Genomic DNA, 13,275 nt, shown 5'->3' on the forward strand with positions numbered 1-13,275 from the left:
TACTTTGTAGAAGATAATATGTAGACAGATGACAAAAAAATGCAAGCTTTTGCTGTGAAATTGTAGATTTGTACAAATTAGGGACATTTCTGAAACACTTGTACAGTTTAGCCTTTTACTGGAATGACTAATGCTTTGGAAATTGCTCAAATTAGATTAGACACCCAAATGGGTCAAAAATCAAAGTCGTCTTCTCTTATACTCTGTTAGATGTACAAAAATCTTCACTTTGCCGTTTCCGACATCCAAGATTAGCACTAATTTACACTAATACTGCAGCTTTCATTTCGTCATGACTCAATAAAACTCCTTTAGTTCAGTCATACATGATCTCTGGGGTTTTGCATTGATCTGTTTTTGAAGGGAACTAGCTTAGAAGTGTTAAACTGACAGTTTCTCTCACTCATCTCAACGAAACGAGGTCCTTGTTTTTAGAGGCCACTCTGGGTTCAGCTTGTGCTGCAGGATACTGTTGTGCAATTTTAAAAAAAACACTAGCACAAAACAACAAAGAATGTGAAGGATCAGTAAATCATGCTCTGCTGAGACAACTTCACAGCACAGAAGAAGGCTTTTGTCCCACTCTTTCAAAGACTGATATCCTCCATCTCTGATTAGAGCAGGACATTTGGTGCTTGTACACCCAGGCAGCTCCACGCCACTGGGATCGTCTATGTACACTCAGTTAGGTGTGTTTTGTGCTGAAGTTGGTTCTGTGTAAACTAAAGTCCACTCACACTCGCAGACAGGCACACAGAACTTGAACTGCTCACATAAAAAGTTCTGCAGAGCATGGAAGCGTATATCAACCGAAGCCATGCATCCTGGTAGAACAGCTGTAACAGGGAGGGAACACATATACACAGGAAGTAGAAGCTGGAGGTTTTGTGCTTTAGAAGCTGAGAGGAGTTAGCTATCTCACCCACTGCCACCTGCTCATCTAAGCCCACCTAACCCCTCCACCAAAAAAAAAAAAAAACTACCAGACTCCTAGAAGATCTCAGGACAGTGACTCCAGTCTTGTCTCTCTTTAGCTTCCCAGTAGCCGCCTCTGTACATGCACATTGCTTCTCCTGTGTTTTCGTCTGTTCTCATCTCAAACCACACTGGCTGGTAACTTTCCACCTCTTGCCCTGAAAGCAAAGGTAAACAACTGTGAGAAAGAGAAAGCTTGATATTGCTGTTTCCTCCAAAATATAAATATTGTGAACACAAAGTCAATGTGAAGTTCATGATTTTTAAAGCCCTTAGCCCTATTTTATCACTAGAAATCTGCAATAAAAGTCCATAATTTGTAATAAGTAAGAAGCTAGAGTCTCAATTTTATTTACATCTGAACTTTGACTGGGCCATTCCAACGCATGTATATACACCTCAATCTAAACTTCCGCTGTATCTCTGACAGCATGTTTAAAACTACGGTTCCTCCTGCAGTCTCAAATCCTTTATTTATTTATCCATCTACCCCTCATCACCAACTTCTCTTTCCCTACTCCAGAAAAGCCTCCCCACAGCATAATGCTGCCACCACCATGACTCACTGTGGAGAGAAACGTAGAGAGATTGTCTTTCTATTAAAGGAGTGAACTGTGCTACGGGAGATGCTGAAAGATTTTAAATATTGTTTTATAACCTAACTGTGGTAATACTCTGCTTTACTGAGGTCAAGTTCCCAAAAGGTAGACTTTGTTTGCTAATCAGGTGACTTCTGCAGTTGCACTGGGGTATCAGAGTAAAAGGAACCAAACACAAATGTTATGGTTTCTAGGGTCCAAGTACTCACCTTCCTCCAGGGCCTGATTAGCTTGCGCCTCCCTTCTTTTCCTCTCCATCCTCTGGTGGTCCTCAAGCCGCTGCTTCTCGATGTTCGCCTCGTCCCACAAGCCCGCCTCCATCAGCCGCTGGTCCGGTCGCAGACGGCTGTCGGTTGGGGCAACGCCGTCCTCCGGCTCGTTCAAGGTCAGTGCCAGGGCGGAGAAATAGTGCATGTTCTCTGCATTGTCTCTGAGAAGAGATGCAGAAAAGAAGAGTCTTCAAATGTGTGCTCAAACAGTCATGTAGATTAGGGAGCAAAGTTTTAGATTTCAGAAACCCACGGAAGAGGGTATTTTTTCCACAGGAGTTTGGGCTGAAGAGTCTGATACACAGTTTTTTGTTTGCCTTCAGAGCCTCCACATCCCCGGCTGCTTTCCACTATTTTTGCGCTTTCCATTTTGTCATCCCAGGTCCCTGACAGGATGTAATGGGCTGTTCCCTCTCCGTCCTCCACCACGCCGGTCACCTGGAGAACGAGAAGAAAGAAGCATGAACAAGATCTGGCTACACTGGACTGCTTAAAAGTCTGGAAAAGTACATTTATGTTTATTTTTTGGCTGGGAAAAAAATAAATATGCATCTCATTGTGATAAATATCAAGTGTACCATCAATCAAATCTTGTCTTTTATTCCTTCCTTCTTTGACTTTTTCTTTATCCCTCGTCTTTCCTCCCTCTCTCTCTTTAGTTAAATGCAGAAATCATTTTGTAGCAAGTCATTATTCAAAGTTCTTCAAATAGTTGTAGATGCTGATGGCTTTAGGCAGGATAGATTTTCTGTACCTGTCTTTGTTTCAGCAGCTCTGAAAAGGCCTCTGACAGTTTTTTTAAAGAGGATTCTTGTTAATATGAGGAAGGTCTGTAACATTCCTCATATAAAGAACCCTTTATCAATCACAAAAATCCTTTCTTTGCTGTTCTTTCCTTCATTTGTGGTCTTTCAATCTTTCCTGGTCCTTACTTCTTTCCTTATGCCTGGAACTCAAAACCTGATGCAGAGTGTAGAAAATTGTTTTATATTGACTTGGAAAATATGCAGGAACCACATTTAGATGCATTTTCTGCTTTGTATCAAAACTGCTGGCTACTTCATGTTTAGTGACTCCTTGTCTGTAGCTGAAACGTACTTTTCGTGGAACTTCCCTGGAGAAGTAGCTGTATGGAGAGAATTTGAGACGGCAGGTGTCCTTCGTGGTGGTGTTCATAATGTCAATTTCTCCAGACTGACATGTGGACAGGAAGAGGAAGAGATGCATCAGATATAATATGGAAGAGCTTCCGCTTTACTTCTTCAGTTGTGATTTCTCTCATAAGCCGAAACCCACCTGATCGATCCACAGTTTCCCTACAATGATGTTGTGCACCGTGGAAGTCACTTTGCTCCACACATAATGGTTTCCACTTGAGTGGAACTGCAGGTGAATGTTACCTGTGGTGAACACCAAACCACCATCAGTCTGGATTCTTTTGTAGAATAAATGTGGCTAATGTTTAACACAGCATCTTATTGCCACCTTTGGAAAACTTTATAAAAATACATCTATAACATGAACATTAACTTTAAGCCAAATCAATGAAAAACAGTTTGTTAAAGAAATCTGTGACAGATTCCATCTCTTAATATTTTTGCCAAGAGGAACACAGCGCATCTTCTATAACATTTTATAAGATTGGGGTAAATAGAAGGTGCTGCTTTATTTGCTGCTAACTGCTGCTTACCTAACGGCACGACAGAAATATATTTCCCACGAAACTTGCTATCAATAGTTATGTACTGCCACAAAGTCCATCCTCGCTCTGACACCACATGGTGGGCCGCAGCTGGTGGATGATGGCTGACCTGAGATTGAACGGTATCAGTGAAACTCATTAACTGTCAAGCTATCGCATCATTTGAATACTCAGATGGATAAACTAAATGTGCGGTGACAGAAAGTCACAATGGATGGCTGTGTTTATGTCTTGCCTGCTCAGAGATGGAGCGATAGCCGTACTCCTCCCATCGGTCCAGCTCGTAAGTCTCCCCCAGCAGAGGGTTGAAGGGCTTGGCGGTTCGATGGACTGTGGTTGAGTAGGAAGAGACGGAAAAGGCGGCCACGAGGCACATCTGCTCCAGGGACGAGTCGCAGCGAGCCGCCCGGTCCAGCAGCTCGCTGTACTCCAAATCCTCCGTCAGGCGCTGCAGCATCGACAGCGGCTCGTTGAAGTTTACCTGCAAGAAGGCATGCCATTTGAAGAAAGTCACCTCTAGAGTATCAAAAGAAGAGCCTGCTTCCTAATTCTAAAATGTGCAAAATAGTGTTTTGATTTACAGGCATGGGAATCTTGGATAGGTCCTTTCCGATACAGTTTTTCATGATGCTCCACAAGTTGAGGGAGTAGTTTGGTTTGTCGGGGATACGATTGCGTCTTGTTCTTCGTAGCTGCATCTGGTTTGTGCCTGATGTGTCCTTTAAATAACAAAAAAAATATACATATTTTACATAAGAACTCCCTCTTGAATTTTTTTCACAACCTTGTCAACATCAATATATTTATTTGGATTTTATGGGACAAAACTGACATGAAGTAGTTAATAATAGTGAAGGGACAGGCTAACTATAGCTAGTAAAAGTCTAAAAAACTTTGGTTTAAATTTGTATTCAGCCTCTTTTACTGCGATACTCAAAAGTAAAATTAAGTAACAGAATGTATCAGAATCTGTTGAGAGGAAATTTATTAGTTGTGCACTCTTGACCACTGTTAACGTAAAGCTATAAGAGCTCTTGTTTACAGAGTACAATAAACCATGTAGTATACATATTAAACATGCTTAAGAAGGTGCTCATCAATATTTATCTTTTTGGACTGAATACAAAAGGCTACGAGTAGGTGTTAAACATGGTGGTGGCAGCATCAAGCTGTGGAAACGGTTTTCTTCAGCAAAAACAAGAAAGCTAGTCAGAGTTGATGGGAAGGCGGATATTTGCATTCATAACATGACAAAATGTGAACTAGTTAAAAAGGTAAAAATACTTTTACACATTAAAATAAAGAGACACGTTTGACATTCAGTGTTACTATAGTTTGGACTTACACTTTCATTGAGAGTCCAGTCATTGGGCATTCCTCCACTCATCATACTCTGGTTACTGCCTGAGCGCCTAAAATAAGGCAGTGGGACAGAAAGGTAATACTAGTTACCAGAGACATGCAGTGAGAATAAAACTCAAAATAGAATATTATATTTCATAATTGGAACATTTAGTTTTAGCAGCTTTTAAATATGTTCCAATCAACTGCATGCCGTTCAACAATATATTAGCAAAAACAAAAAATTTAATATTTAACATTCTGTCAAAAAAAATTTTTTCTTGTTTTGGGCCGATTTTTTTTTTTATATATAAAATGAAATTTATGATTTTACTTATATTTGTATACAAAGTCCATGCGTCTTTCCTCTGTTGTAAAAATATTCTTTGCCTTCATTTTTAAAAACTTGGCTGCTTTAATGGAGATAATCACCAATGACTACAGTCATCCTGGACTAGTTCAATTCTAAATGTATTTTTTGTATTTTTCCTGATCATTTTCAGTATTCTCAGTTCATAGAAGAGGAGCTCAGCACTGCCCTCTACCAGTGCAGCATGATACTTCCTGCCTCACCCTGCACATTTCACTGTGCATTTATAGTTTATCAGAAAGACTAAATATGTCACATATTCATTAAATATGTTAGACAGACATCAGCATGTGTAGCATATGTGTAGATGACAGGTGAGGCACTGCCTCACCTACATCACCTGACTGCATGTCAAGGTCTGTTACTGTAGCTAAAGCACAGCTCTAGCTGAAGTCATTGCCGAACTGCTGAACGTGATGCTCCCTACTTGTGTTGGATATTTCCAGTGGTAGTCACAGTTATGAATGAAGGGGCATCCTCCATGGCATCAAAGAACTCCGCTTCTTCATTTTCATCACTCGCATCCCCCTCTTGAGACCGCTCCACACCTGCAGGAGCAAACGTGGGACAGGTTAGCATAAAAGGCTTCAATGTCCAAGGATTGTCAGTTTGTATTTTGCAAAAATTGTTTATAATAGAGACTGCTGGTACATTTTGCTGTCAAAGCATGAGCTCTAAATTGTTTTGGGTTAATATTGCGATTAAAATGTTGAATCATGAGAAATGTCAGAAGATAATTACTGAGAGAGTTCTCTTTAGTGTTTATTGTAAACAATTTGAAGCTAGCAGGACTGTGGATGTGGAACATTTAAAATAGAAGGTAATAGTGGCTTTATTTAATCAAACAACTGTGTGTAGCTTGGTAAGGGTCAGTGTCAGGGTACTGCAGAAAAACAAAAAAAAAAAAATAACTAAGTTTGGTTTACCTGTAAATGTAACTTATCAGAATTATCTGTACTTTATCATAATTAAATTGTATAGACAGGGAAGTCAACCAAAAGTAATATAGTTTTAAGTGCAGCTTTTTTGTACAGTTTTAAACAAGTTTTTTACCTGAAATGCTTGAAAAAAGAATTTATGCATATTGACAATCACTGGACCAAAACAGATTTCAGTCAATTTAAATTAGGCCACAGTTAAAGTCTCAGCTTGCTGGAAATAATTGAAATATACTCTAAAGAAAGTTATGAAAACAACACCTTTTAACTATAATAAAGCATCCCTGTTTTCACCACATGATTCCATGTGATATTGTTGATGCAATAAGAAAATAATTCAATTTATGTAAGAAACTTTAGTAAGACTCTGCATGTTTAGTTGGAACTTATAATGATGGTCGATATGTTGATTATTTACTCAGAACATATAAAGGCATTCACTTTGTTCTGATTGGGAACAGAACAAAAGTAATGATGAAATAATATAATCAAATCAGAGAGTTGTAATTTGTAGATTTTAACATATAGGAGTCGAAGCTTTATCAAACGTGTCTCATTCAATAACATAAAACCAAGTATTGCAGTTACTTGGTTAAGTTATACAAGATAGTTTTTACATCAACATAGTATCCCATCAGCTTCAACATAAAGCATGTTAAAATTAACATCTAAAAACTTTTCAATACTTTAAACCACCAAGTAAAACAAAAGTGTGACCAGTGAAAGAGGAAAAACATTTAAATGAGACTTTGGTTTTGTTTTTGTTCCTGAAAATGAGTTGAAAGTAATTATGTAAATGCATTTTTAACAAATTAATTGAACTAACACCTATAATAGACTAGAGATAATACACTAGAGATTGTTATTTAAGGGGTGGCAATATGTAAAATCAAGTTCTTTAAGTGTGGAATAAAGATTATTCATGTTTCAGGTAGATTTTTAAGGATTTATTAAAATTAGATGACTTGAATGTAATTCAACTCTTCTTCAACAATCTGTTCTTTGTCAAACCAAACCAGCAGCTATAAGTAGCAGTATTCTTACACACACTTTGCACATCGTAGGTACTAGATGTTCATCTATGTGGCGATGGCAGCGATGTCTCACCTGTATATGAGGTGGGATTCTCCCTCCACGCTCTCTCCAGGCTGTTGTGCTGTTTGGCTAACTGTTCAATGGTCTCCTCCAGATGGTGGCGCTGTTCTCTCTCATAGTGCAGAGCCTTCTGCCACCGCCGGCTGTGAGATTCCGCCACATCCAAAAAGTCCCGACAAGCCTGAGGTGTGAACACAACAAACCTCAAAGCACATGGCGAACTCTGAGGCCTCGCTACAGTCTCCCTCACTAAGACATCGGCAGCTAATCAGTTTTAGTCTTTGCACCAGCAGAGGTATGAGCTGTGTGAACTCACATTGATCATAGCATTAGAGGTGATGCGGAAGAGGGTGGCTCGCTCATTAACGGCTTTCACTTTGTCCGTGCCTTCGGTGGGCCCACGCAGGTCTTCAAGTTCGCTGAGGGAGCGCTGGAGAGCGGCGCCGTGCTTTCCGATCAGCTCATTACAGGTGCTCAGATCCTCCAACTTGGTGGCCAGGGACTGCAGCGCTCCTTGGGTGAGGGCACGGTCCTCCTGAGGCACAGGGGTTTCATCTCCTGAGTCATCTTCACACAGAGACACCAGTGTAGCAGTTTAAAAACTGACCGATTCAAAATATGTCTGAACAATCTGTGTGTTGATGATGAGATTCCAGATTGGAGCAGACAGCACAGTCGTCTGTCATGAGACAGACTAACAAAAGATGCTTTAAATGCTCTAAACACAGAATGAGACGAGTTAATGGGAAACGGATGGGAAAGGATAATAGCACTTCACACCCTGATCTCTAAACAACCCATCTTCCAAAATATCGGAAAGCTGTGAATGAACACTGTTGCCTTGGAAACGTGGGCATATGCAATCAGGAGGCAAGGCTATTTTTAGATGGAGAGAGAAAAAAGGATGACGCATTACCCCTTTTCCTCCTCTCTTCTCTCTCTCTCTTCCTTTGGCTGGCATGAGCCGAGCTGCGAGTCTTTAGTCCTTTCAGAGCGTTTCAAGGAGACTGGATTGATTACTAAGCATTACAAGGCATATTTACAATATAGTGTTTCATTCTCCTTGAACTTTTGAACATTTTGTCACATTACAACCACAAACTTCAAAATGTTTCATCTGGATTTTATCTGATAGAGCCATACAAAGTGGCGTATCATTTTCAAGTGGAAGGACAATAGTGGTTTTTGTGATTATTTACTCAAAAAAAAATAATTACATTACAGTCTCTTGGATACCCCTAACTAGTAACCAGACTCCACTTTTCTGTAATTTGATCTCAGTTCAACTCTTTCATGAAAGCCAAAAATTTTTATAGGAAAAAATGAGTAAACAAGCAGCATAGTGACCTCAACGTCTGGAGGAAAAGGAACACATCACACTGACAATCCTGGTAGAAAGCCTGTTGGAGGCTGCAGAGGACAGGGGTGGAAGTTTGCCAATAGGATCAGACAAAATCCAAACAAGAATCTATTACAAGACTGGGACATTGGTGTTTACTGAGCCTCTTGGTCTATTTCGCATTTAATATAAATGAACGCTTCAGTTTTTAGATATTTTATCCATAAAAAAATGAAAAGCTTCTGTTTTCAGTGTCTATTCCACTGCCAAATTATAATAATTTGAGTTAGTTTGTCACATAAAATCTCACCAAAATACACTAGTTTATGGTAGTTACGCAACACAATGCAGAGAAGTGCAAGAGGGGCACATACTTCTGAATGAAAACAGCTTTTAATTTAGTTTAACGCCTTAAAAATTGATATCTGCTATAATCTAATGTAGTGCTGTTCCCGTTACTTAAAATATAGAAATTTGAGATTACCACTGATTAGGTTACTTTAAAAATATGTTGTTTTTTTTTTTGCCTTGGATTATTAAAAAAAAAATAAAAAAATAAAAGAGAGCAAAAGTATGAAAAGTCCTATCATTGAAATAATGCATCTTATAAACATACACAATGTAATAAAATTATCTAGGTCAAAACTTTCTCTGCTAAACAAAACACTGCATGATAAATCCCAGGAAACGTAAGTGCATAGTTTGATTCTAGGCCATTGTAGTTCGGTGTACGAGTTCAAAAGCATGGAGACAAACTACCAAACCCTATTAAAGGGGGAAGAAAAAAACACACACACACACGCACATAATCAGGGCAAACTGGATTAGTGAAGTCCCTGGAGAAAAATGATTAAAAATAAGAGTGAAAAATATTTCAAGCTGTAATGGTTCCATGACCCACATCTAGCAGATTTCTGCTGCTCAAGGTGGTAAGAAATCGAGTTCTCTGAGGCCATCTGCCATCCAACATGTTCATGTGGAGATGCAAAGCCATTAAGCTCATCCTGGAACTGTGATGGATGTGTAGGGGAATGACACACAGGGCTGGTGAGTGCAGCAATGGGTTGTTTTTTCCACGAGAGTCACAGGAGAGCCTGAGAGCAAACGGTGACTCATAGTTAAATCACAAGAAGACACCCACAGGTGATAAAGGGAGCGTCATAACGGACATGGAGTGGGAGGAGAATCAATCTGTGCGTTTGCACGCCTATTTTTACAGACTCACAAATGCAAAGCATGTGACGGATATCACACAATAAGTGCCTCACTTCTTCTGCGAGCTCCACTTAATTACTGCTGTTCTGATCCTTCCAGCCAATTAATCTGCTCTGGGACTGAGCCCTGCAGCTGCTTATGGAAGGGTAATCTGTAATCACCTCACCAAAACGCACCAGGATTTGCACCCCTGCTTACCGTAGAGCCAGATAAAATGAGCATCCACTAAGCCGTTCAAAATTGAAAACAGAAAACAAAGCATATTGTGATTTCTGAACTGTCTGTGACCTCAGATGGGATCCAGAACTAGGTTTACAAATCAGGCTGTAACAACCGACACAAAAACCAAATCTTCAAGTAAAACATTGATTTGCATCTTGCAGGTACAACCCTTTCCTACAACACTGAAGAGTGCTGTAGGAAAGGAATCAATGCCCCTTCTTGAGGCATTGATTTGTGCAACTGCTGCATTTAGCAGCCTACTTTTTAAACCGACTGTCATTTTGACACCATTAAACCTGGCTCTACCCACACAACGGTGAAACTAAATTAATTCAACAATAAGACACTCGTGTGGGGCAATAAAAGAATCACAAATTAAACCCCCCCAAAAAACATGAAGACCATAAGATCTACCTGGAATCCTATTCTGCTGAATATACTTAAAAAAAAAAAAAATCTTACTTACAAGGCGACACTCATTGAAAAAGATGCACTCCTATCTCCTTACGGTCCATGAGTGGAAAAATATTTCAATGAAAGCCTCTCACACATGCCTGCTATGCCTCTCCCTCTCTCTTTCCTTTTTTTTCTTTACCACTCCTGCTACCGGAGGAGGAGGAGGAGGAGGAGTCAGGAGAGGAAGGTCATTTCATTCAGCACTCACTGCCACACTGAAGGAGACAGGGTAGGAGATAGGCTGCAGAGTGGAGGGGGAGGTGGTGGTTGCACATCTATATGATTTTTATTTGACTTGTATTCCAAATGAAGAGTTAATAAATTCAGTATTTTCTCATTTGATTCACATCCCATTCGTTTTAATATTATATGACATATAATCATGTTCGTAGCAAAAGAAAATTTTATTTCAAAAGAAATATCCTTTTGCCTTTAATTGGTCTCGTCACAGATAGTTTGGTAACACTGCCCCCTGATGTTCAGATGTTGAAATTACACTTCAAATGCTGAAATATAGGCTTCTGAGAAAGTGGGTTAGTTATCAGAACTGTATTGCTTCTTTAAAAAGACTGCTTTATAGGTCAGGCAGTCTGTATTAACACAGAATAAAAAAATAATACAATAATATTTCCAAAATGATTACATTTTATCACAATATATTGGTGAAGATGTATCAAATAGGGAAAAAAATTAGTCTTACCTGAGTGATGCACCAGGAGCGTGGCATTAGCCTTTGCTTGTTGCAGGGCTGACACCCATCTCTGACACTCTCCCTCAGATGTGGCCTTCAGATGGTAGGTTCGGCCTCCGCTGGTTAACACGAAGTGACAGGTGTCACCCACCTCGATGTGAGCTTTCGCCAGGGGAATGGTGCCTCTGCAAGTGTGCGCCATCTCTGCCTGAGTCCTGATGGAAAAACAACTCAGACTGAGATGTTAATAGAAGTTGTATGAAAGAAGAACAAAAATAAAAGTTGTCTCTGCAAAACAGACATATTTCTAAAATCTTATCTGTTGTCTTGATAGTATTACTAGCTCGGCACCTCCCTGATTACCCGTGTCACATTCCTCGAGGGAACTACAAATGGAGCTATTGCAACTATTATCTCAGTGTACCGTTTTTGTTTCCAATGAAATAACTCTAGATCTGTTTTCTCTTTTGTGTCCAAGTTCTGTCCTCTCAACACCAACTTAGTCGCAGCAGATGTACACTTTTTTTTCCTGTCAAAAGGGAGAGGTTTCTTCCTACAGTCACCACATGCTTCCTTAGATGGATAACCTAACTTACAGGTAACTTGCATTATTGAAAATGTTATCAAATTTTATTTATTTATAACTGAATCTGAATATGTCAGTATATTTGGATGACTTCAGAGATTTACCATATAATGCTTTGCCTACAACTTTGCGAAGTTTTCATTCAGTTGATTCGTTTAAGAAGCAGTTGAAGACTCATTTGTTAAATCTGGATTTCAACTGGTTTTATGCAGTAAGATTTTAAATGCTTTTGCGTTTATATGCATCTTCTGTCTGAGCTCATTACGATTATAAAGCACCTGTGGTTTTTCACCTGTGAAAGATGCTAAATGAAACAAGTCTATTTACTTCTAATCTTAGGTGACATGTTTTCATTGGATGAAGATATAATTCGGTGTGTAAATAATCTGTGAAATGTGTTTCACTTTGTGATTTCAGATACTGAAATAAATGAACTTTTCAATAATATTCTGACTGTGCAGTCACATTAAATAAAAATTGTTTTATGGAAGGATGCCACCCCAGTTGAGGTAGTAGTAGTTCCTTTTTTGTGTTTTGGGGACAATTTGGGACTCTAATTCAGTCAGAAAAGACTAAAAGTTTGATTTTATATCCCCCCCAATAATCACAAAAAAAACAAAACTGTATGACATCATCTTTACAAATGTGGTGTTAATAATTCCGTTTTCTAACTGAAGAAACACCATGTCTATTGGGTGGAGCCCTAACCGTTAGAAACCGTTACCTGTAATAGGACAGCAGGCCGTTGCTGAGGACGAACCAGCGCCGCTGGTAGCCCTTCAGGTAGTTGGTCCATTTGAAGAGCCAGCCCTTGTGGGTGTCCAGACAAGGCAGGTGGAGCCCCGGGAGAGTCGGGGAGGGCAAGCTCTTCACCAGCTCGTTCATCTGTCCCCTCTAGGCTGTCCGCGTCCCTCCGGCGGGATGGACGGGGAGACGGTGCAGCTGGTGTAGAGTTGTAAACAGCTGTACCTTTAGCTAGCAGCAGCAGCACGCAGACTGTAGTGTGCCGTTAGCCTGCAGTTGTTTCTGTGCGTCCATGTGAAGTGACGCGGACCTATTTTAAAAATGGTCACTCTGGTATTTTTTAGATAAGAAAGAAATACTGAACCACAAATACTGCATTGTAATGCACTGCTAATAAAGCCCGTAAACGCTGGAGAAGGGAGAACAAGATGACGTCCTTATTACAGGATTGTAGCTTATGGATGCACATTTCCCCTTCTCTCCCTCGCTGTACGTGTATGCGCGCGTGCGTGTGAGTTTGTGAGTGTTTGTGCACGCGCTTGACATATGGAGCTTTCTGAGCTGTGTGAAGCCGACACCCCACCCACGTCAAAAAAAAAAAAAAAAAATGCAGCAAATACTCTGAATGGTTAGTGCTCCGTTTGTGCCGTTAAAATGTTCGTTTGTGCAATTTTGGTTTCTGAGATATTAAAAATTATTTTTTAGGTCAGCCAGAGTTCACTATCCCCCCATA

The 13,275-nt window shown here is 39.8% G+C and overlaps 1 protein-coding gene across 2 annotated transcripts; it reads right to left on the reverse strand.

Annotated features, from left to right (window-relative positions):
- Positions 1–579: 579 nt before the first annotated feature.
- On the reverse strand, positions 580–13,031 carry osbp2a (oxysterol binding protein 2a). 2 transcript variants are annotated; one of them, XM_015051387.1, is made up of 14 exons: positions 12,523–13,031; positions 11,222–11,427; positions 7,606–7,856; positions 7,302–7,470; positions 5,684–5,804; positions 4,891–4,957; positions 4,127–4,264; positions 3,781–4,026; positions 3,534–3,654; positions 3,140–3,243; positions 2,942–3,037; positions 2,097–2,281; positions 1,784–2,004; positions 580–1,133 (listed from the first exon to the last, which is right to left on the reverse strand). In XM_015051387.1, exons 1-14 carry the CDS (start codon positions 12,681–12,683, stop codon positions 991–993), a joined length of 2,229 nt encoding a protein of 742 aa, XP_014906873.1. In that variant the 5' UTR covers positions 12,684–13,031; the 3' UTR covers positions 580–990. The 2 variants fall into 2 exon arrangements, with proteins under 2 accessions (XP_014906873.1, XP_014906874.1); XM_015051388.1 differs by lacking the exon at positions 12,523–13,031 and having other exon boundaries at positions 7,606–7,824; positions 11,222–11,339.
- Positions 13,032–13,275: the final 244 nt, after the last annotated feature.

The sequence above is a fragment of the Poecilia latipinna genome, unplaced genomic scaffold (genome assembly GCF_001443285.1).
Source record: "Poecilia latipinna isolate Pla-1442-1.1 unplaced genomic scaffold, P_latipinna-1.0 Scaffold1043, whole genome shotgun sequence".
In the NCBI taxonomy this organism is placed as follows: domain Eukaryota; kingdom Metazoa; phylum Chordata; class Actinopteri; order Cyprinodontiformes; family Poeciliidae; genus Poecilia; species Poecilia latipinna.

Bases quoted from the DNA above. Each gene is read 5' to 3' on its own strand.
- osbp2a (XM_015051387.1), bottom strand. From the start codon at position 12,683: ATGAACGAGCTGGTGAAGAGCTTGCCCTCCCCGACTCTCCCGGGGCTC. The intron at 3,038-3,139 runs GTGGGTTTCGGC...TCCACATGTCAG, and splicing joins GGAAACTGTGGATCGATCAG to TCTGGAGAAATTGACATTAT. The intron at 2,005-2,096 runs GTGGGTTTCTGA...ATCTCTTCTCAG, and splicing joins TGGAAAAAATACCCTCTTCC to AGACAATGCAGAGAACATGC.